The 22012-nt window shown below is 55.7% G+C and overlaps 3 protein-coding genes across 8 annotated transcripts; all 3 read left to right on the forward strand.

The window, feature by feature from the left end:
• The first annotated feature begins 3835 nt into the window (after positions 1-3835).
• LOC109570966 (glutathione S-transferase theta-1-like) lies at positions 3836-5929 on the forward strand. Its single transcript, XM_070769931.1, has 2 exons — positions 3836-5647; positions 5729-5929. Exons 1-2 carry the CDS (start codon positions 5501-5503, stop codon positions 5927-5929), a joined length of 348 nt encoding a protein of 115 aa, XP_070626032.1. The 5' UTR covers positions 3836-5500.
• A 633-nt stretch (positions 5930-6562) lies between these two features.
• Positions 6563-10933, forward strand: LOC109571547 (glutathione S-transferase theta-4). 4 transcript variants are annotated; one of them, XM_070769927.1, is made up of 6 exons: positions 6563-6774; positions 7098-7249; positions 7763-7850; positions 8339-8489; positions 9397-9573; positions 10665-10933. In XM_070769927.1, exons 1-6 carry the CDS (start codon positions 6563-6565, stop codon positions 10914-10916), a joined length of 1032 nt encoding a protein of 343 aa, XP_070626028.1. In that variant the 3' UTR covers positions 10917-10933. The 4 variants fall into 4 exon arrangements, with proteins under 4 accessions (XP_070626028.1, XP_070626029.1, XP_070626030.1 ...); XM_070769928.1 differs by lacking the exon at positions 7098-7249; XM_070769929.1 differs by lacking the exon at positions 7098-7249 and having other exon boundaries at positions 8375-8489.
• A 2731-nt stretch (positions 10934-13664) lies between these two features.
• LOC109571322 (glutathione S-transferase theta-1) lies at positions 13665-21373 on the forward strand. Of its 3 annotated transcripts, XM_019977712.2 has the most exons (5): positions 13674-13877; positions 16093-16180; positions 17320-17470; positions 20557-20733; positions 20917-21373. In XM_019977712.2, the coding sequence occupies exons 1-5, from the start codon at positions 13766-13768 to the stop codon at positions 21109-21111; spliced, it is 723 nt and encodes a 240-aa protein (XP_019833271.2). In that variant the 5' UTR covers positions 13674-13765; the 3' UTR covers positions 21112-21373. The 3 variants fall into 3 exon arrangements, with proteins under 3 accessions (XP_019833272.2, XP_070626031.1, XP_019833271.2); XM_070769930.1 differs by lacking the exons at positions 17320-17470; positions 20557-20733 and having other exon boundaries at positions 13668-13877; XM_019977713.2 differs by lacking the exons at positions 16093-16180; positions 17320-17470; positions 20557-20733 and having other exon boundaries at positions 13665-13877.
• Positions 21374-22012: the final 639 nt, after the last annotated feature.

Below are 22012 nucleotides of genomic sequence, written 5' to 3' on the forward strand. Positions count from 1 at the left end.
CGGCATCCCTTCCTTGTAATTCCTACTGGGCATCTTGTCCCTTCCTCTTTCCCCTCCTTAACCCAAAGATGAGTCTACCACAGGCAGAGGAAGTCAAGGTGGTTAGATCTCTAGGCGCCAGAAAGGGCTCTGTGGTCAGACTTCCAACTACACGTGCAAGCAACCCATGACGACCCTCCCTGCTCCACAACGGGGCTCTAGGCTCGGGTGTCCGACCTGCCCGCTCCCCTTTCCCTGACCATTCTTCCCTCCTCTATCGTGTGCGTAAATATACTCTTCTTCCAACACTGAGTACGGGTTTGCTCGGTGATACGGCGTCTCTGGCTGGGGCATGCTGACGCAGTGAAATCGGGTCTCCTACAGTCTGCTCAGTGATGTGACTCCACGAAACCTGCCTTGCCAGGAGGCCCGCCCCGCTGTTTCTTCCCTCTTCTCCGTTTCCCTGCACTTTCCGAGCCCGTCTCCCCTCCGCTTCCTCCCCTCGCTCTGGGACACCCTGCACAGCTCCCCTCACTCGACACGGCCGGAGACGCTGCACACCCTCCCTTCGCCCCGGACCCCTCTCTTCCGCTTCTACGCCCCGCTCCCGTGTGGTTTTTCCCGCCCTCTCCTTCCAGGCTCGGCCGCCGCCGGGCAGTAACCGAACCACCCGCCGCCCTCGAAAGCCCGCGCGCAGCGGCCGCTCTGGTCTCGGGACCCCAACTGTTCAGCTCGTGCCAAGCCGCACGTTGCCAAGGCAACCCACCCACATTCCCTTTCTCCCGGCAAGCTCCGCGCGCCAAGCAGCCCGCGAGGCGGGGCGTCGGCCCATTCCCGTCATGCTCGCGTGCGGGGCGGTGCTCTGAGGGGCGGGGCGAAGCTGGCAGCTCCCGGCGTACTCCGCGCGGCAGGGCGCGGCGGGGCCAAAGGCGACCCGGGACCAGGCGGTTCCGGAATACGCGCGCTGGCCGCACCTGCCCGAGGGGCAGGAGGTCTGATAAGATGCGGCTAAGGGGCGGCATGAGGCTCACGTCCAGGAGAAGGACTATCTGACGTCATTTTTGTTTCTGCAGTGACCTTTCTACGTTGTTCAGTCGCTAGGGCGTGGGCAGCTCTTTGCGACCCCACGGACTGGAGCACGCCAGGGCTCCCTGTCCATCACCAGCTCCCGGGGTTTACTCAAACTCATGTCCATCAAGTCGGTGATGCCATCCAACCATCTCATCCTCTGTCGTCCCCTCTCCTCCCGCTTTCAATCTTTCCCAGCATCAGAGTCTTTTCAAATGAGTCGGCTCTTCTCATTAGGTGGCCAAAGTGTAGGAGCTTCAGCTTCAGCATCAGTCCTTCCAATGAATATTCAGGACTGATTTCCTTTAGGATGGACTGGTTTGATTTCTTGCAGTTCAAGGGACTCGAGTCTTCTCCAACACCACAGTTCAAAAGCATCAATTCTTCGGCGCTCAACTTTCTTTATAGTCCAACTCTCATATCCATACATAACTACTGGAAAAACCGTAGCTTTGACTAGACGGACCTTTGTTGGCAAAGTAATGTCTCTGCTTTATTATAGAGAATACGGTATAAATACTTGTGCATCCCCCACGTGGGTCAGGCTTAAGTGAAGCTCTCAGGGCGCTTCCACCACAACCTCCGCGCTCAGCAATCTGGTGTTTGTCATTTGATTTGTGTTTATAATTGAAGGAGGTTAGAACAGCCACCCCAAAACATGCTGCTCTGGCATGTTGACTCTTTTGAGTCAGATACTTGAAAAACAGCAAATGCAAGAAAAACACTGACTTTTCTTTTTCTTAAAACCAGGAGATGAAATTGCTATGTGAAAAAAGTTCACGTTTTTGGCCCAGTTTTCTATTCCATCTTTTTTTTTTTTTTATTACCAATAAATTCTCAGGCCGGTTTTACTGGGGATTTACATTTTTAGGAGTAAACTTGGGGGCTTTTCTTGCATTTCCTCTCCTGTCATTTGTGGAGATGGTGAAAGACAGGGTAGCCTGGCATGCCGCGGTCCATGAGGTCGCAAAGAGTCGGACACGACTGAGTGACTGAACAACTTCTTATTCCGTGGCTGAATCCTAGCAGGGTCTCCAGAGGACGCGCTGTACCATATTTAATCATCATGAAGCCTTCACCCTGTTTTATAGTCAAGGGCTCCTTACAACCAATGGTGAGTCCAAACACAGACATTTAGGGAATGGCCCCTAAGCATCAGAAACAGCACAGATGAAAGCCCACGCTTTCAAGTTTCTCAAGTTTCCCTTACATACGTTTCTATTTTCTTCTTCTTTCTGGCTGCACCTTGGGCATATGGGATCTTAGTTCCCTGACCAGATACCAAACTTGTGTCCCCTGCAGGGGAAGTCCGGAGTCTTAGCCATTGGACCAGCTAATGTGGGAAATGCCCGCATTTCTGTTTTCAGTGGAGTGACTGATTTTCTTCTATGTGGTGGGGGGCGGGGAAGCTGTCTTCCAGGGCTCCCCACGTGAGAAGGAAAGAAAGAAAAGGAGAAGGAGGAAATTCCTTCTGGCCCTGTGCTGTGTGCGCAGGGTAAGTCTCGTTGGCGGCAGGCTGAGTCTGGAAGTTGGTGAAGCCGCCAGACCACGGCAGGGAAGGGGCTGGGGGTGGTCCAGCGGTAAAGACTTTGCCTTCCGACGCCTGCAGGTTCGACCCCTGGTCTGGGAGCCAAGATCCCACATGCCTCTGGGTCAAAAGACTAAAACCTAAGACATAAGCAATACTGTAACAAATTCAATAAAGACTTTAAAAATGGTCTGCATCCAAAAAAACTAAAAAAAAAGAAAATCCAGCAATCAGCCGCTCACCAGGGCAGAGGCCAGGGGGTGCGGTGTCCTGGCTGGCGGCCCAGCCAGTCATGGGGTGAGTAGGCTTCAGGAGAAGCATGGATGGGACCCAGGTGGAGAGCAGGCAGGAGGGAGGCACAGGGATGGATCTTGAGCTCTTTCTAGACCTGTATTTGCCCCCCTACCATGCCACCTACATTTTCACCAGGAAGAATGGCATCCCCTTCGAGCTGAGGCCTTTGGAGCTGGCACCACGGGGTTAGCAGAGCCAGGTGGGCTCCATGGAGGGGGCACCTGGGGGCCAGACCCTGCCCTGAGCCACCTCTGTGCTCTCTCTGCTCCCCTCTCCCCCAAGGGAGCACCTGAACCCCGAATTCCTGAAGGTGAACCCCGCGGGGAAGGTGCCTGCCCTCAGGGATGGGGACTTCCTGCTGGCTAAGAGGTAAGGCGCCCTGGGTCTGGGGCTCATCATTGCTTGGAGGCAGACAAAAAGCTGGAAATCTTTCCAGCAGCTCCTTCCTCTTCTGAGCTAGTCCAGCTCAGAGGGCAGGGACCTGGACCAGAGGGCTGCTTTGGGGCTAAATCTGGAAGCTTCAGAGCGGAGGGCATGCCGGCCTTCCCCAGGCCTGCACAGCCTGCAGGCAGCCAGGGAAGACTGAGGCTCCAGGGGAGCCCCTCCCCAGATGTCCCAGCATGGCCTTTCAGAGTCACAGGGGCTGGGCGGCCCTGGGGCTGCACTGTGCTCTGAATGCCAGTCCCCTGTCCTGACTCTTTGCAGGCAGGTCCCGAACCTTGGGCCCCAGCTCCTCTTCTGTAAGACAGGGGAGTAAGGTAACCACCTCCCAGGGCTTGTCGGAGGATGGAGACTGAGCACCAGGTGCCTAGAGCCCAAGGGCACTCAGGAATGGGGGTCCGGTGGCTAAGACTCCCCACTTCCACTGTAGGGGGCTGGAGTTCGATCCCCCGGTCAAGTAACTAAGCTCCCCCAGGCTACTTCCCCATGTGGCCAAAAAAAAAAGAGAGTTGAGGTCCCCCTGAACCCCTCCCCCAGACCCTGAACACCAGGCATAACCGGCCCAGGAAAGGAATGGGGCATGCGTGGCTGGTCCGCCTCACCTGCCTGAGAAGGGCCCCTGACCCAGAGAGCTGGGCTCTGAGGCGCAGAACAGGCTGGAGTCATGGCAGAGTGTGCTAAGCATCCTAAGTCACTTCAGTCTGGTCCCACTCTTTTCGACCCCATGGAGTATAACTCACCAGGCTCCTCTGTCCATGGGATTCTGCAGGCAAAAATTCTGGAGTGGGTTGCCATGCCCTCTTCCAGAGGATCTTCCCGACCCAGAGATTGAACTTGTGTCTCCTACACTTCAGGCAGATTCTTGACCAGCTAAGCCCGGGGGAAGCCGTCATGGCAGGGTGATCTCTGACACCCCCTGCCTGCAATGTGGCCATCCTTTTATACCTGAGCTGCAAATACCAGACGGAGGCACACCGGTACCCGCCAGAACTGCAGGCCCACACCCGTGTGGATGAGTGCCTGGCCTGGCAGCACACGGCCACCCAGCAGCCTGCCACCAACATCCACCTGTGCGAGGTGAGCCTCCCTGCCATATCCTGCAGACTTGGGCAGGAGCTGTTTTTGGGGGCTCCAAAATCACTGTAGATGGTGACTGCAGCTGTGAAATTTTAAAAGATGCTTGCTCCTTGAAAGAAAAGTTATGACCAACCTAGACAGCATATTAATAAGGAGAGATGTTACTTTGCCAACAAAGGTCTGTCTAGTCAAAGCTTTGGTTTTTCCAGTAGTCATGTGTATGGATGTGAGAGTTGAACTATACAGAAAGCTGAGCGCCAAAGAATTGATGCTTTTGAACTGCGGCGTTGGAGAAGACTCTTGAGAGTCCCTTGGACAGCAGGGAGATCCAACCAGTCCATCCTAAAGGCAATCAGTCCTGAATATTCATTGGAAGGACTGATGCTGAAGCTGAAACTCCAATTCTTTGGCCACCTGATGCAAAGAACTGACTCATTGGAAAAGACCCTGATGCTGGGAAAGATCGAAGGTGGGAGGAGAAGGGGACGACAGAGGATGAGATGGTTGGATGTCATCACCAACTCAATGGACATGAGTTTGAGTAAACTCCGGGAGTTGGTGATGAACAGGGAGGCCTGGTGTGCTGCAGTCCATGGGGTAGCAAAGAGTCAGGTACAACTGAGAGACTGAACTGAACTGAGGACCCCCAGGGGGGTCCTGTCTTCTTCCCCAGGCAGACATCACTAATTTATGACATTTCATTATGTCCTTGTCACCCGGAGCCGCAATGTCACTATTATATGTCCTTTGGATCTTATCTTGGTGTATTATTCTTCTGTCTTATTGGCAGTTCAGACAGCTCCAGAGTGTGGGTTAAACCCTCTTCACCGTCACCAGTCTCGGAAATACCAATGCATTCATTTAAGAGTACTGCCAGCATCTTTGTGGCCTTGCAGTATCCAACTTGCCAGAGATGGAGTGAAATGCATAGCTTTTTTCAGAGCCTGAATAAAACCTTGGAATCCTTCTGAACACAAAGCCCCAGAGGGCCTCACTGATAAGTGGCTGCCGAGGGAGGGGTGGAAAAGAGCTGGGAGGCTTCCAGGGCCCGGAGATAAGCCGCCTCCTCTCTTCCTGGCCCAGTGTCTCCTGCCCCACTTCTCCCAGCAGCCCATGGACGCCACGCAGGTAGAGCAGCTGCTGGGGAAGCTGACGCCCGCTCTGGGGCACCTTGATCAGGAGCTCCTGGCAGCCAGGCCTTTCCTGGCCTCTGGGCAGGTCTCCCTGGAGGATCTGATGGCATTCATGGAGCTGATGCAGGTGAGGTTCTCCTGCCCACTTGCCCCCGGGAGTGCTCTGGGTACGGGCTGAGCCCAAGCCCCAGCTGCCCTGTTTCCCCAGCCCTCTCCCGTCGGCTGCAACCTCTTCCGAGACTGGCCCCAGCTTGCTGCGTGGTGGGCCCGTGTGGAGGCTGCCCTGGGCCCTGAGCTCGTCCAGAAGGCCCACAGGCATGTGCTCCAGTCTCAGGACCCCCAGGAGGCCCAGTGGGACCCTCAGATGGCCCAGAAGCTGGCGCAGCTGGTGAAGGAGCAGCTCCGCTGAGGGCCAGCTGCACCCTTGCAGTTTGGGGGCTGCAGTAAGCGTGCTGTGTGCCCGTCACTCGTCTCCAGCCTTGCTCTGCTCTAGTCAATGGGCTCTCCCGGTTTCTAAACGGTCTGGGAATCTCCTCAAGTCAAGCAGCTCAGAGACAGCAGCACTCAGGCCCCCCGCATGACCCTCCTCTGCCTCTGGGTGCCGAGTCCAGGTGCTTGGCCCTCGGGCGCAGCTGGTCCCAACCCAGGCTGGAAGCTTCTGAGCTCCTCTGTGACCCCTTGAGTGGTGACAACCCCCCAGGTTCCGGTTTCTTTCTCTGCACCCATTTCTAGCCACAGTTCAGGCTAGACGCCCCCCCCCCCGCCCCCCCCCACCGCTTCTGAAACCTATAACGCCCCTTTGGTCACTTTCTGCCATAAAGGCCTGGCCCCAGGAGTTCCTACACGGAAGCCCCTCTCAGATACGGGCCAGTGGCACACACATGCGGGCCCCCAGGGAGGGGAAGGGAAAATTCACAGCCACTCCCGCCACCCCACGTGGTGGCTGTCGGTCTGCTCCCAAGTATCCTCACAATCCTTCCCGCTGTGAGCATTCCAGGCTTCTGGGCCTCATGGCAACACCAAGAGAACAATAAGTTCCAGAATGCGGGGCGCCAGGCCTGGGTGGGTGGGCACAGGGCCAGGGCACAGGCTGCGGTGGGCTGCGTGCGGCTGGGCGTCTGCCAGCCGCGGTGGGGCCCAGCATGGGCCTGGAGCTCTACCTGGACCTGCTGTCCCCGTCCTGCCGCGCCGTCTACATCTTCGCCAGGAAGAACAGCATCCCCTTCGACTTCCAGTTTGTGGATCTGCTGAAAGGTGGGCGCCTGCGGCTGCCCGGATGGGCTGGGTGCTAGGGGCGGCAGGACGCTAGGTCAGGGATTCACAGAAGTGGAAGCAGAGGAGACCCGCCCCACCAGGCGCCCAGGCCAAGCCCCGCCCCGCCCCGCCCAGCCCCCACACCAAGCCCCGCCCCACCACGCCCCCACCCACACCAAGCCCCGCCCCGCCCCACGCCAAGCCCCGCCCCACCCCGCCCCGACGCCATACCCCACCCAAGTGCACAAAGGGAAGAAAAGCTTCCTGGTGGGGGCAGTTGTCCACTGTGTGTCTGCCCGGCCCGCCTTTGCCATTCCCCGCAGATTCTTCCTCACTATGATGAACGGGGGCCAGGGGGGCACAGTGGGAACAAGAAGGGTCCCCGGGCTCTCACCCAGCGCACCCGCCTTCGCTGCCGTGCAACTGCCCATCAGGGCGGCCGAGGTCACAGGAGCACGTGTACTTATTCCTCATTGTACGTGTTCCCCAGCCCCCCAACCCCACCCCACCCCACCCCGACCTGCCCAGGGTGACTCCCCGGGGCCCGGGTGAGGGTCATGGCCCTAGTCTCCATCACCGCCCCGACCACAGAGGGGGCTTCAGAATCTCCACTTGCAGAGCCTGGAGGGGGCAGGAGGCCTGGGACTGTGATCCAGGCCCCCAGGTCTTCTGTTGATTCACAGGCTGTGGCTTTGGGCCTAGACAGAGTTGGGGGTGAGGGCTGGAGGCCTCCAGCTTCCTGGAACCAAAGCATCGCCCTGGCCTCAGGGCCTGGGAGGGCGGCAGCATAACAGGGACCCTGGCCTGGTCCCTGTTACGGGCTCCCTGATGTGCCTCCTCATGTAGGGAGGGGCAGTGTGCTTCTCCTCTGGGGTGCAGCGTCGCCTTCTTGGGAAGATGCTCCAAGAGGCATTGTTTCTGTCCCGGGGAGGCCCGGGTCTCTCGTCTCTGGGGTCTCAGCAGCCTCAGAGCTTCCTGCCCCTCTCAGGTCACCACCACAGCAGGGAGTACATCGAGATCAACCCCCTGAGGAAGCTGCCCAGCCTCAGAGACGGGAAGTTCATCTTGTCTGAAAGGTAACTGTCCTCCCAGCGCTCGCACCCCAAGTCTCTGCTCCTCCTGGGGGAGTTTCCCACCCGGCCTGGCCCACCTGCGCTGCTGATCGCTGGCTTTCTTTTACGGAAAAGTTCACACGCACCAAAGTAGAACAAGCGCTAGAGAACCAGGGGCGTAAGGAGCCCAGTAGCCACCCCCAGCTCCATCGGTGGTCCACCCGGGCTCACTGTGCATCGCCTGTACTCTGCTCAGTTCCTCTGCCTCCTGGCCACCCCATCCTTCACCTGCAAATGTTTAGGAATGACCTCCTAAGGGATTCCCCCACGTGTTCTGCCCTGTCTGAGGCCACCCACCAACACCCCCTTCCCTGCAGGGTCCTCACCACTGGGGGTGGGCTTGACTGCCTTTCCCGGGGCCGCTGGGCTCAGCCCCCTCCAGGAGGGGCGCCGGGTGGTCGGCGAGCAAGGGTGGGCCGGCCTGGGGAGCGCCCTGACCGTCCTCTCCGCAGCGTGGCCATCCTTTTCTACCTGTGCCGCAAGTACAGCGCCCCCTCGCACTGGTACCCGCCAGACCTGCACATGCGTGCCCGCGTGGACGAGTTCATGGCCTGGCAGCACACGGCCATTCAGCTGCCCATGAACAAGATACTCTGGATGAAGGTGAGGGGGCCCACGGCTGGGGCTCTGGCCAGCGTCCGCCCCGCTCTGAGCCTCATTTCTGCAGCTCCCTGTCCTGCCCGCCTTACAGAGCCGTGGGGGTATGACACGGACCACTGGGCAGGAAAGAGCCTTATAGGGACGAGGGGAAGGGCACCCAGGAGGGGCTGGTGTCACTCAAGCCGGGATAGGATTCAAGACATTTCATTCTGAACTGGAGGGATCAGAGCTGGGAATTCCCCTGTGTCCAGTGGTTAGGATGGTGCTGTCACTGCCGGGGGCCCGGGTTCAGACCCTGGGTGGGGAACTAAGATCCTGCAAGCCTCGAGCTGTGCAGTGGGAGAAAAGAAAAAAAAAACGTGAAAGGGCCCGCAAAGACCGTCATATTTGAAGCTGACAGATCAACAGTACATGTGCCCATACTTCTTATGCTACACCTGTGGCAGACGTCACCAATCAATCACAGGATTCTTTCCTGCTGGGACCTCAAGTCCTTCTTTAAAAAAAAAAAACAACTTTTATTAATCAGTCTTTTGGAGCTCTGCTGGGTCTTAGCTGGAGCACGTAACATCTTCGATCTTTGCGGCAGCGTGGGGATCTTTAGTCAAGGCCCGTGAACTCTTAGTTGCAGCGTGTGGGATCTAGTTCCCTGACCCGAGATCGAACCTGGGCCCTCTCTTCATTGGGAGCTCAGGGTCTTAGCCGCTGGACCACCAGGGAAGTCCCTCATCCTTCTGAACAAGGGCACCAGGCGCCTTCTACCCACTGGAACTGCCAACGGAGGCGATACCACTTCACATCCTTGGTACTGCCCACCACCTGTCTTAGCAGGCAAGGGTCAGACGGGGCCTCCAGAGGCCTGGAGAGTCAGACGGGGCCTCCTCTCCCTCCCCTCCCCCACCCCGGGCAGCTGCTGATCCCGATGATCACGGGAGACGAGGTCCCAGCTGAGAAGACGGAGCAGATGCTGGCGGAGGTGAAGAACAACCTGAAGCTCTTCGAGGAGAAGTTTCTGCAGGACAAGATGTTCATCACTGGGGACAACATCTCCCTGGCCGACCTGGTAGCCCTGGTGGAGATGATGCAGGTTTCCAGCGGGGGCAGGCGGACGGAGCATACGAGGGACTCCCTTGAGACCGTAACTTGCAGAGAGGCTGGGGAAGGGGGAGCCGTGCCTGGGTGCCTGGCCTTGACCTGGGGGAACCACGGGAAGCCCAGGTTGGGAACCAGGGAGGATCATGGTCGTTAGTGCCTCAGGAAGAGTCCTCAGTGGGGACGGGAGCTGGAGGGTGAGCCTGCTCAGTCAGCCGGGATCCCAGGGGCCTCCTCCTCCCAAAGGACCCTCCAGGAAGAATCCAGAAGCTTCCAAAGTGTCCTTCTGACCAAAGTGCCCCTCTTTTCCAGAGCTCCAGTCAGGGCAGTTGGACAGGGCCGCTCCCTGGCTTTGGGTCTAAGGGTCCATCTGCTCTGCATGGGGGGACACTTCTGGGTGGGGGACATTCATGCAGCTTCTGCGTGCAGGGGAGGGTGGCCACTTGTGACCGAGCTGGTGTGTAGGATGGAGCTGAGATCCTGGCCAGTGTGCAAAGCGGCCACTTTGGCCCTTGGTCAGTCTGCAGGATGGACCAGCACAGGGAGAGAAACAAAGTCCCAGTCTTTCTGTCGCAGGCGGTGCAGTCCCCTGAGTCTCACCCCCACACCCACCCCAGGTGTCTTGGGTTCGTGTTTCTTAGGCTGCCGGCTGGGTGTCTCATCGCAGTTCCTGTGCTTGATCACAGAGGGAGGTTCAACACAGGGAGAAATAACTGAATTCCTCCCACATCCATCTGGGGGCAGGGGGTTTCCATGGAAGAAGGCAAGACCCCTGGGAGGTTTCACACTGGAGAAGTGGGAACCCCTGGGTCACGGGCCCCTCTGAGAGGGACTCAGGAGCCGTGGAGCAAGACCAGCGACAAGAGAGCCACTCGGGGTCCTCCACCCCCCGCCTCCATCTGTTACATGACCTGTGAGCCCCGGCCAGGCCTTGGGGGTCAGCAAGCCCACTGGCCACAGGGGTGAGTGGGGAGAGTCTTCTGGCTGTAGGCAGGGCCCAGGTGGGGCTGGTCCCCAGGCTGACCATGCCTACCTCTCCGTCTGTCCACAGCCCATGGCCGGCAACCATAACGTCTTCCTCAACAGTGCCAAGCTGGCCGAGTGGCGCATGAGGGTGGAGCTGGCCATCGGCTCCACCCTCTTCTGCGAGGCCCACGACCGGCTGGTGAAGTTGGCGGAATGGGACTGCTCCACACTGGACCCGATGGTCAAGGAGAGGATCTGCGATTTGCTGCAGAAGTTCAAGTAGAGGCAGCCCACCCCGAGGACCTGGCCAGCTCAGCCCCCGGAACCCCTTTCCTTAAGGGAGACGCTGAAATTCACTGCTTCTTTGCCTAATAAAGAACTGAAACAACTCCCGTGGCTCCCGAGCCTGAGATGCGCCTGGGGCTGGGTGGCAGTCGTGAGTCCCCCCAGCTTCCAAAAAGAACTGGAAAATTAAAGGTTACTCGTGAGTAAACTGTCAGTGTGACAGCTGATGACTTTAGTGCTCCACTTTCACTAATGGATAGAATTACGAGATTGGAGATCCTGCAGGAAACGGAGGTTTGAACCACATTCTAACATTATAGGAGAACTTCCCTGGTGGCCCAGTGGCTAAGACTCCATGCTCCTGATTCAGGGAACCCAGGTTCAACCCCTGGTCAGGGAACTAGATCCCATGTGCCACAACTAAGAGTTTGCTTGCCCAAACTAAAGGCCCCACATGCCACAGGGAAGACTGGAGATCCCACTTGCTGCAACTAGGCAGTAAATGTTTATTTTGCTGCAGCCAAATAAATAAGATAGATAGCTGTTAAAAAATAACCCCATCGGCCTGCCGGCCACACACAGCACAGCACCCACAAATACCTGATCTTCTAAATGGCACATGCAGTATTTTCCAGGATAGACCCTGGGTGAGGTCATAAAATAAATCCCAAGAAATTTAAACTGATTGAAATCATATGATGTGTGTTTTCTGAACACAGTGGAATGCAATGAGAAATCAATAACAGAAGGAAAGCTAGGAAATGAAATACTTTTAAAAATGCATTTAAACAACCAATGAATCAAAGAAGAAATCACAAGGGAGAGTAGAAAGTACCTTAAAAAATTAAAAACACGACAGACCCAAACTTACGGGAGGCAGCAGAAACAGCCAAGAGGCCATTGTATAGCTGTGAACACATACAGATCTCACCCCACTCCAGTACTCTTGCCTGGAAAATCCCACGCACGGAGGAGCCTGGTGGGCTGCAGTCCATGGGGTCTCAAAGAGTCGGACACGGCTGAGCGACTTCACTTTCACTTTTCACTTTCATGCATTGGAGAAGGAAATGGCAACCCACTCCAGAGCTCTTGCCTGGAAAATCCCATGGACGGAGGGGCCTGGTGGGCTGCCGTCTATGGGGTTGCACAGAGTCGGACACGTGTGAAGCGACTTGGCAGCAGCAGCATACAGATCTCAAATCAACAACCTAACTTACACCTGGAGGAAGTAGAAAAAGAAAGGCAAACTAAACCTGTAGCCAACAGGAGAAAAGAAACAACAAAGATCTGAGTGGAGACAGAGGATAGAAGAGATCAGCGAATCCAAACAATTGGATTTTTGAAAAGGCTACTGTTCTCCGCAAGACCCTGGATCAAACCTCACTCACAGCATTCAGGCTGTGCTTTTCTCAGTAGACAGTTACCATTTTTTTGTTGTTCCTGGTGAGAATCATTAAGAACTACTCAGCAAGTTGCACGTGTATCTCGCAGGCCTGTTAACTACAGTCACCACGCTGTGCGTTAGATCTCCATAACTTATGCGTCTTGGGTACTCAAAGCTTCCTACTCTCTAACCAGTGTGCTGCCATTCCCCCTCTCGCCCCAGCCCCTGGTAACCACCGTTCTAATCCCCGCTTGTAAGAGTCCCACCTTTTAAGATTCCACACAAGTAAGATCAGGCAGTATTTGTCTTTTTGTGTCTGACATTTCACTTAGCATGATAACCTCCAGGTCCATGCATGTTGTCGCTAACGACAAGATTTCCTTTCTTAAAGCTGAATACAAGAGTCCTCGATACGTGTGTGCTCACTCAGTCACGTCCGACTCTGTGCGACCCCATGGACTGCAGCCCGCCAGACTCCTCTGTCCTCGGGGATTCTCCAGGCAGGAATACTGGAGCGGGTTGCCATTTTCCTTCTCCACCTCAATACATGTCCGTGAATAATCTCTAGATTTTCTGGATCCACTCATCCCTTAACCGACACTTAGGTTGTTACCCTATCTTGGCTGCAGTGAACATGGGGTTGGAGATGTCTGTCTGTCTCTTGGAGATCCTGTTTTCATTTTCTTTGGATATATGCCCAGAAAGCTGGATCTTTCCCATCATTTTCAAAGATGGAGAAACAGAGGCCCAGAGGAGGAAGAAACACACTCAGGGAATGAGACGGAGGCACTGTGCTGGAGGCAGGAAGACCTGCTGTCAAACTCCAGGGGTGCGCTGGGGCAAGGGAGTGAGCGCTGAGGCTTTGCCTCTTGGTCATATCAGTCCTGAGTGTTCACTGGAAGGACTGATGCTGAAGCTGAAACTCCAATACTTTGGCCACCTGATGCAAAGAGCTGACTCCTTGGAAAAGACCCTGATGCTGGGAAAGATTGAGGGCAGGAGGAGAAGGGGACGACAGGGGATGAGATGGTTGGATGGCATCACTGACTTGATGGACATGAGTTTGAGCAAGCTCCAGGAGTTGGTGATGGACAGGGAGGCCTGGCATGCTGCAGTCCATGGGGTCACAAAGAGTCGGACACGACTGAGCGACAGAACTTAGCTTGCTTCTTGATGGCGCCGGATCTCTGCAGCTTGGGGCCAAGATCGTGGATGCTGGAGTCAGACTTTCTGGACCCGTGATCCCTCTGGGCCTCGATTTCTTCATCCCTAAAGCAGGAACTTCTGACGCACGCCGCAGCCCGCATGAGTCTTGGCGAAGTTCTGCTCTGCAAGACGAACCTGGGCGTGACCGGCCCGCCTCCCCGAGGGGGACCTTCCGGAGCCCCCGCCCCACAGGCCCTCCGGGCGCAGGCGATTGGACCCGAGCGAGCGGCCCGAGCGCCTATGGGGAGCAGCGCGTGGGGGGCGGGCCGAACGCCGCTGGTCGGTCGCGGCCCGGGGCCCTCTGAGTCCCGTGTCCCCTGCGTGGCGAGGCCGGTCCGCCCCCGCCATGGGCCTGGAGCTCTACCTGGACCTGCTGTCCCAACCCTGCCGCGCCATCTACATCTTCGCCAAGAAGAACCGCATCCCCTTCGAGCTGCAAACCGTGGACCTGCGCAAAGGTGGACGCCCGGCCGGGGTTTGGGGGACCGAGAGGTGGGGATGGGGAGGGGAGGTCAGGGGAGCCTCTCCCCGAGCCTCACCCGTCCTGCGGCCAGCCACCAGGAAGATCGGAGATTTGGGGATCCCCAGACTTGGCTGGGTCCCTGGAATGGACGACGAGGAGTGGGGGGCTCAGTTGAAGCAGAGTAAAAGAGCCGGGGGGCGGGGCGCATGAGGAATGCAGGAACCTGGCGAACAGGGCTACCACCAGGCATGGGCTCAGGGACTGGGTGAAGAGACAGGGGCAGGAGGAAAGGAATTTAGGGGGCTGCTTGGGATGGGGCAGAGCGAGTCCCTCCATTGTGGCCCCAACTGCTGATGCTCTGGCCCTTGCTGCCCTGGGTCCCCTCCCCCTCCCCTCCGCCACCCCCGCTGGCCCCCTTACCGCCCCCCTCCCCCGCTTCCTTCCTCCTCCTGCTTTGCCTGCGCGCCTAGCTTATCCACTGTCTCACTGGTTCTCAGAAGGCGGCACCCGTTGTGGGGATACGGAGAGCAGGAGGGGGACTGCGGGGCGGTGGGCGGGGTGGGGGGCGGGCGTTGATGAGCCCTGCAGGCTGAGGGTTTGTTCTTTCTCTGGCAGATCCCCAGAGTCCCAAGGGCACAGCTGGCATGCCAGGGCAGCTGAGGGTAGGGAAGGCCGTGCTCCCGTGTTGCTAGTGCGGGGCGGGGGAGCGTGTGGGGGGTGCACAGAACAAGTCAGGCAACTCTGCAGGGCTGAGCCTTCCACTTAGCACCCCCAGCTCGGTGAGGCTCGCCTGCCGTTCTGCCTTTGTGCCAGCCTGTCCTGAGGCCTGAATCGCCATCTCGTCCAGCCTCCTTGGGGGACTGGCCCCCAGGCTTGCCCAGCGGTCACCTCTGCTGAGTGTGGGTTAGGGGCAAGGGAGTGGGCACAAAGGGGCGTCCCAACCAGGCTGTCCCACAGAGGGTACTGTAGGAGGTGTGTTTCGCCAGGAGAGGAGGGGAGGGTCCTGGTGAAGGCACAGTCTGAAGGGTGGGGGGAAAGGGAGGAGAGAGGCTGGAGAGGTGAGGCCGTGGGGGACAGTAGATGGCTTTGAGCAGCTTTGCCTGCTCCTGGGTGCTGGGGAGCCCCTGAAAGCTGTTGAGCAGGGGCAGCAGTGATGACCCGTGCGCCCCAGAAGTCTCTCTCTGGCTGCATCTGAAGGGGCAGAAAACACTCCCTCGAGCTCAAGCAGAGATCAGGGTCCCAGGAGACTCTGGGCTGCACCTTTCCACAGAGCTTCAGTGGGACCCTAAGCATAGGGCCAACTCTGTCCCTGGTGCCCAGGGCGGAGTGAGCAAGGGGACACAGAGGGTCCAGGGGAAGTTGGCTGCAAGTAAGTGGACACCCCCTCATAGCTCAGTTGGTAAAGAATCCGCCTACAATGCAGGAGAGCCCGGTTCGATTCCTGGGTCAGGAAGATCCCCTGGAGAAGGGATAGGCTACGAACTCCAGTATTCTTGGACTTCCCTGGTGGCTCAGCTCATAAAGAATCCGCTTGCAATGCAGGAGACCTGGGTTCGAACCCTGGGTTGGGAAGATCCCTTGGAGAAGGGAAGCGCTACCCACTCCAGTATTCTGGCCTGGAGAATTCCATGGACTGTGTAGTCCATGGGGTCACAAAGAGTCGGACACGACTAAACGACTTTCACTTTCACTTTTCAAGTGGACGCTAGGAAGATGCCACTTGTCTGTGTTTGGGGGTCTATCCTTAGGGCCCACAGAGAAAGTGGCATTGAAGGAAGCCAGAGTCCACTCAGGGGACCAGTCTCCCAGTCCCCGCAGCTGCAACACCCCCAGACCCCACGTGGAAGCCAGAGATGCTGGCGATGGTGAAAAGGCAGAGGGTGGGAGTCTGTGGGCCCGGGCAAGGACAGGCCCTGCCCTGGATGGAGCTCCTTAAGCTCTGTTTTAGGGGGGCTCCTAGTGGGGGAGGTTATGCCCACAGGAACTTGGCAAGGGGTGTCGAGCTCTCTTTTGTACCAGCTGGCAGAACCTCCCACTTCTCCCACAGTAACCCCCGCCAGCCTCTCCCACACCAAGAGCGGCCGGGGGCTGGAGAAGAGCCACGACATTGCGGTTGGGGCCTTTTGAGGGGGTGGGTACAACAGGTGGGCATAGCCAGGCAGGGCGGGGCATTTTCCTCCCCACCACCCACCACACTGGGCTCTCTGCAGGCCAGCACCTCAGCGATGCCTTTGCCCAGGTGAACCCCCTGCAGAAGGTGCCAGTCTTGAAGGACGGGGACTTCATCTTGACCGAGAGGTAACTGGGACCCTGGGGTTGCTGGCAGACCCTGCTGGAACCATCTCGTCTCTCCGAGGTGAAGGGCCCTCAGTCCAATATCCCGCAGAGAGTCAGGGCTGGACCCCTAGCTCCTGCCTGCCCACAGTTCCAGTTCACGGGATGACTGGAAAAGCAAGCATCTTACTAGTCATGTGGTGGTTGGTGAGGGGGTCCCCAGGCCAAACTTGTACTGAGGTCTCCTGGTGGTCCCGTCTCTGGACTGCCCGTCCCTGGGAGGACCACCAGACACATGGACGTTTGCCATCACAGCAGGGACCCTTGTCTTGCTCAGAACTCCCTTGCTGGGAACAAAAGGAGAAAAAAAAAAAAAAAAGTGAACTGTTTAGCTTGGTGTGGAAGCACGATTCCCAGTAGGGAGCTTGGGCCAGGGGCAGATACAGAGGTTTTCTGCCCCTTTGGCTGGGGTACCCAGCCCCTGGGGTACCCGAAGTTCCTGAAAGCCTTCCCAGTGGCCCCAAATTCCCACATTCACTGTCCTTCCTGGTCGGCCCTGCCATTCCAACACCAAGGCAGCCCGGCTAACCTAGGGCAGGAAGGGGGCTGCAGGAGGCTTGTCTGTCCCGCTGGTCCAAGATCCCACAGCTCCCATATCCTCCTGTGTTTCCAGCAGGATGCTTTAGGGAGAACAGAGGGACGACAGAGAACAAACGATGATGGGTTGGCAGGAAAGCCTTTTTGAAGCGTCAGGCCTCCTGGGGGTCTGAATGTGGGATGATGAGAGTGGACGCAGGCTGGAAAGAGTTGGAAGCAGCTGAGCTTCTGCAAGGCTCCGCTTTGGTGCTGACTCCTCCAGGAAGCTATCTCTGGTCCTCCCGTCAGAAACTGTGCTCCGAACTCTTGGCAGGACTCGCCGTGGAATTTAGCCCGGTGATAGAAGGATAGCCTGTTAGCCTCAGGGAGACTCTCAGCTCAGCCTCCAAAGCCTGTGTGCCCTGAGCAAGTCCCATCCTTGTTCTAAAGCCTGGCTTCCTTGTCTGGAAACGGAGAAAATAGTTTGGTGTGTGGTCAGGAAGATTCAGGAAGGGACTCTGTATCAAGCCCCGGCTCAGTGGGCCCCCCGCCCCCTGCCCTCCAACATGTCCTCCCCTCGCCCACAGCGTGGCCATCCTGCTCTATCTGGCCCGCAAGTATAAGGTCCCCGACCACTGGTACCCTCAGGACCTGCAGGCCTGTGCCCGTGTGGACGAGTACCTGGCCTGGCAGCACACAGCCCTGCGGAGAAACTGCCTCCGAGCCCTGTGGCATAAGGTGAGGTGCTCTCCCTGGGGAGGGGGGGCGGTGAGGGCATCGCCCCACCAGGGCACGGGCAACCTCACATTCTTCCTTTCAGTGTAAGTAGCTTCTGTTGACCCGGCTTTGACTCCCCAGTTCTTTCATCTGTTTGCCCAAGCTGCCGTTAAGCCTGTCTAATACATTCTTTGTATTTGAAATATGTGTTTTTCCAGTTCCAGAGATTCCATGTGGTTCTTTTTTAGAGTTTCCATTTCTCTGGTGACATTCACCATCAGCTCACCCACTTGGTCTATCTTTTTTTCTAAATTCTTTAACATATTGATTCTTATAATAGTTACTTTAAAGTTTTTGTTAGCTAATTTCAGCCCCTGGCTTTTCTGTGGGTTAGTTTCTATTGGTTGTCTTTTACCATCTTGATTATGGGTCACGTTTTCCTCTCTTTTTTTCTTTTATATTTTGGCCACACCATGCAGCTTGTGGGATCTCAGTTCCCTGGCCAGGGATTGAACCTGGGCCACATCAGTGACGTCGAATCCTAACCGCTAGGTCACCAGGGAACACCCACATTTTCCTCTTTCTTTACATGTCTTATAATGTAAAGACATTACATTATAATTTCTCACTTTCTTCTTTCTTCTTAATCCTGATAATTTCTTACTGTGTGCTACGTATTCTATAAAGGAGAGTGGACACTGGATGCACAGTAAATCCTGACCCAGGGCTTGCTCTTTCTTCTGCCAAGCATCCTCAGTGGGAGGTTCGTCTCTTCCAGCTAGTCAGGATTGGGGCTGGAACGCGGCTTCAGTTACAGTTCCGTTCTGTTCAAGAAGTTTCAGAAACGTCTTGAGGGTGGAATCAGGTTGCTCATTTTCCTCCAGCAAGGATTTGGAATCTAAGCACCAACTGCAACCAAGAGATGGCCCTGCTTCTCAGCCCTGCTGAGAACCCCACATGGCTGCTCCATCAGAAAACTCCCAGACAGATGGCAGGCTTGCACCCTGACCTGCTTGGACCCCAGGGATGAACGTGGCTTACCTTGGGAGGGTTCATGCCCTCTGGAATTTAGCTCATTTTGTCCAGTGCTGCCCAAAAGTAAAGAGTGAGACACATATGTACTTGAAAATTTTCCAGTAGCCATAATTGAATATATTTAAAATATATTCAGTTGAATATATTTTACTAAACCCAATATACTCAGAGTATCAGTGGTATGATTTTGGCTAATAAACACATGAAAATATGTTCAGTATCACTAATCCTTAGGAAAATGCAAATTAAAACTATGATGAGGGGACCTCCCTGAGGTCCAGTGGTTAAGACTTTGCCATCCAGTGCAGGGGGTGAGTGCAGGTTCGATCTCTGGTTTGGGCACTAAGATCCCGTATGGCTTGCAGCCAAAAAACCAAAACGCAAAACAGAAGCATTATTGTAATAAATTCAATAAAGATTCTTTTTTAAATGACTATAATGAAATACCACTTCATCCTTACTGGGATGGCTGTTACAGAGAGAGAGATAGGTCAAGGATTGCTTGCTCGGTTGTGTCTGACTCTTTGTGACCCCATGGGCTGTAGCCCACCAGGCTCCTCCGTCCATGGGGTTCTCCAGGCTGGAGTGGGTTGCCATTCCCTCCTCCTTCCTGACTCAGGGTTGAACCTGTATATCTTGCATCTCTTGGATTAGCAGGTGGATTCTTTTACCACTGCATCACGTGGGAAGCCCAGATAGGTAGGTAGATAAGCAAAATAATAAGTGTTAGTGAGGATAACAAGACATCGAAACTCCCGTGTGCTGTTGATGGGAATGGTAAGGGGAATAGCTCCTGTGGACAACGCATGGTGGTTCCTCAAAAAAATTAAAAATACAATTGCCGTATGACCCAGCAAGTCCACTCCTGCGCGTATACCCCAAATAACTGAAAGCGGGATCTCAGAGGGATGCTTGTACCCACATTCACAGCAGCCTTACTCACAGTAGCCAGAATGCGGCGGCAGCAGCAGTGTGCATCCCAGGGACGCCTGAGTGCCCCTCAGGGCTTCTGCCCAAGTTTTCTGCTAGGAGTTTTACTCTTTCCGGTCTCAAGTTTAAGTCTTCAGTTCGTTTTGAGTTTATCTTTATGGTGTTAGGGAATGCTCTAATTTCATTTGTCCTCATGTAGCTGCCCAGTCCTCTCTGCACCACTGATGGAAGAGACTGTCTTTTCTCCCTTGTATATTCTTGTGTCCTTTGTCGTGGATTACTTGGCTGGAAGCGTGTGGGTTTATTTCTGGGCTCGCTGTCCTTTCCATTGGCCCGTGTCTGTTTCCTGGTGTGTATTTTACACTCACGGCATATGTCGTCTAAGACCAGTCATATTTTAAGAGCTCGGGAACCTCTCGTGGCTGGTGGTTTCCATATCAGACAGGCAGGTTTAGGCTTTTTTCTTTCCTACTTTTTGTTCTTTCTTTTACTTTTCCTTTTTCTTTTAAAGTTCTGTATTCTTTGATGACTTAAAAAAAAAAAAAAAAAACAAGGTTATTTTCTCTCTAGCGTCATCATGGCGGGTTTTTCGTGACGTTCCGTATTCTTCTCAGAGGTGCACGCCTCCTTTCTGAAATTGTATCTTTAATTTTGGGTCACCAGTTTCATTGTTGTGTCTTCTATCATTTTTGATATATATAAGAAAAGAAACATTAGGGAACAAAAATCAACAGGCCTCTTTGCTGCCCGTGTCCCTTCCTGAAGTCCACCCCCCACTTCCTGTCCCCTGAGATCTGGTTCAAGTCCTTTCAGTTCATGATCTTCTACATTATTACATTTATGTGTAGCCCCAAAACAATGCTTTGCTTTGAGCGCTTACAATTTTATATAAACGCCCGCAGATCATCACGCAATGTGCGTTTTTCCACAGCGCTGCGGGTGGATCTAATGCATTTTTTTCTAACTACTCTATAGCATTTCCAGACATGAATAAATCAGAATTACTTTCTGATGGTCTTTTATAGTTAAAGACCTTACATTTATATTTAAGGACCTTTTACATTTAAAGTCTCAGGTGCTGCCCTGGAGGTCAGGTAGGAATGCCGGCCCCTAAGGCCCCACTCTGCCTGCCCGCCCATTAGGTGATGCTCCCTGTTTTCCTGGGTGAGCCGGTCTCTCCTGAGATGCTGGCGACCACGCTGGCAGAGTTGGACATGGCCCTGCAGGTGCTTGAGGGCAAGTTCCTCCAGGACAAAGCCTTTCTCACCGGGTCCCACATCTCTCTGGCTGACCTGGTAGCCATCACGGAGCTGATGCACGTGAGTGCTGTGGGTGGTGGTGGGGGTATGAGGCAGGGGGGTCCTGGGTGGCGCTGAAGTCCTGCTCACACCATGCCCCTGGCTGTGGGACCCTGTGGAGAAACCTTCTGGAGTTCAGTGGCCTCCAAACCAGGTTGGTGTTGCGATACGTGGTCACCCATCCCGTCCCCTCTCTCCCTACAGCCCGTGGGTGCCGGCTGCCAAGTCTTCAAAGGCCGACCCAAGCTGGCCGCGTGGCGCCAGCGCGTGGAGGCGGCGGTGGGGGAGGTCCTCTTCCAAGAGGCCCATGAGGTCATCCTGAAGGCCAAGGACTCTCAGCCTGCAGACCCCACCTTAAAGCAGAAGATGCTGCCCAAAGTGCTGGCCATGATCCAGTGAGCCAGGAAGCTTCGCCTCTGCTCTGCCCTTGGCAGTTCGCAGAGCAACTTCATTTCCATTGTCCCGTGGGAGGCAGACCCGGAGAGCAGGCATGGCTTGCCTGCCTGAGTCCTCCGCTCCTGGGGCCAGGTTCCCACCCATCTGTCGCTGGGGCTGCAAAGCCACAAAGAGAATGGCACACACAGACCTTGTCTCCTTTCATCTGCGTTTTCTTTCCAGTCTGGGAAATAAACCTGGGCTCAGCCTGAGCCTTTGCTTCTAACTCTGAGGTGTGATTTATTTGACGTTCCATCTGTCCTGGCTGTTGGTTTTGGCCTCTCTTTGAAAGACAGCCAGCTTCGTAGGCCCGGTGGATTAGCTTTCCCCAGACTGGTTGTCCATGGTTAAATTAATGAACGCCCTGTCCTCCACTGGTTCTTCGACAAGGACGGTAGAGGCAGCAGGTCTCCACGTGTGTTGGCTGCAGAGCGTGGGCCGGTCATCCTTTCAGCACCAAGCACTGGGAATCACGAGTCCTGCACCCACCCTGAGGGGGCGGTGGGGAGGAGACATCAAACAGCAGCTCCCCCGGTCAGGGCTCGGTCAAGTGGGGCCTGAATTGCCACACCTCAGAGTTGCAGAACCTGAACAAGAATGGAATGCTCAGATTGCATTTTAGAATAACATTCTGACTGGTGGTGGGGGTTGGACTGGAGGGTGGCCAGGGAGGAAGCAGGGAGATTGGATATCGCGGTAGTCTGGCCAAAGGTGAGTTATGGAGGAGGGCAGTCCCCTGGAGGGGGTGGAGAACATGGCCCCATCCAACCTGGAGAAAGTTCTCTCCTGACGGGATAGGTCCTTCTTAAACTGGGAGCCAGGGGCCCAGGAAGGCTAAGCTATTCTCAAGGTTTGGTTTTGTTTT

Source organism: Bos indicus, chromosome 17 (assembly GCF_029378745.1).
Source record: "Bos indicus isolate NIAB-ARS_2022 breed Sahiwal x Tharparkar chromosome 17, NIAB-ARS_B.indTharparkar_mat_pri_1.0, whole genome shotgun sequence".
NCBI lineage: Eukaryota > Metazoa > Chordata > Mammalia > Artiodactyla > Bovidae > Bos > Bos indicus.

Bases quoted from the DNA above. Each gene is read 5' to 3' on its own strand.
- LOC109570966 (XM_070769931.1), top strand. From the start codon at position 5,501: ATGGACGCCACGCAGGTAGAGCAGCTGCTGGGGAAGCTGACGCCCGCT. The intron at 5,648-5,728 runs GTGAGGTTCTCC...CTGTTTCCCCAG, and splicing joins CATTCATGGAGCTGATGCAG to CCCTCTCCCGTCGGCTGCAA.
- LOC109571322 (XM_019977712.2), top strand. From the start codon at position 13,766: ATGGGCCTGGAGCTCTACCTGGACCTGCTGTCCCAACCCTGCCGCGCC. The intron at 16,181-17,319 runs GTAACTGGGACC...CCTCGCCCACAG, and splicing joins GACTTCATCTTGACCGAGAG to CGTGGCCATCCTGCTCTATC. The intron at 20,734-20,916 runs GTGAGTGCTGTG...CTCTCCCTACAG, and splicing joins CCATCACGGAGCTGATGCAC to CCCGTGGGTGCCGGCTGCCA.
- LOC109571547 (XM_070769927.1), top strand. From the start codon at position 6,563: ATGCGGGGCGCCAGGCCTGGGTGGGTGGGCACAGGGCCAGGGCACAGG. The intron at 6,775-7,097 runs GTGGGCGCCTGC...CATTCCCCGCAG, and splicing joins GTTTGTGGATCTGCTGAAAG to ATTCTTCCTCACTATGATGA. The intron at 7,250-7,762 runs GTACGTGTTCCC...TGCCCCTCTCAG, and splicing joins ACGTGTACTTATTCCTCATT to GTCACCACCACAGCAGGGAG.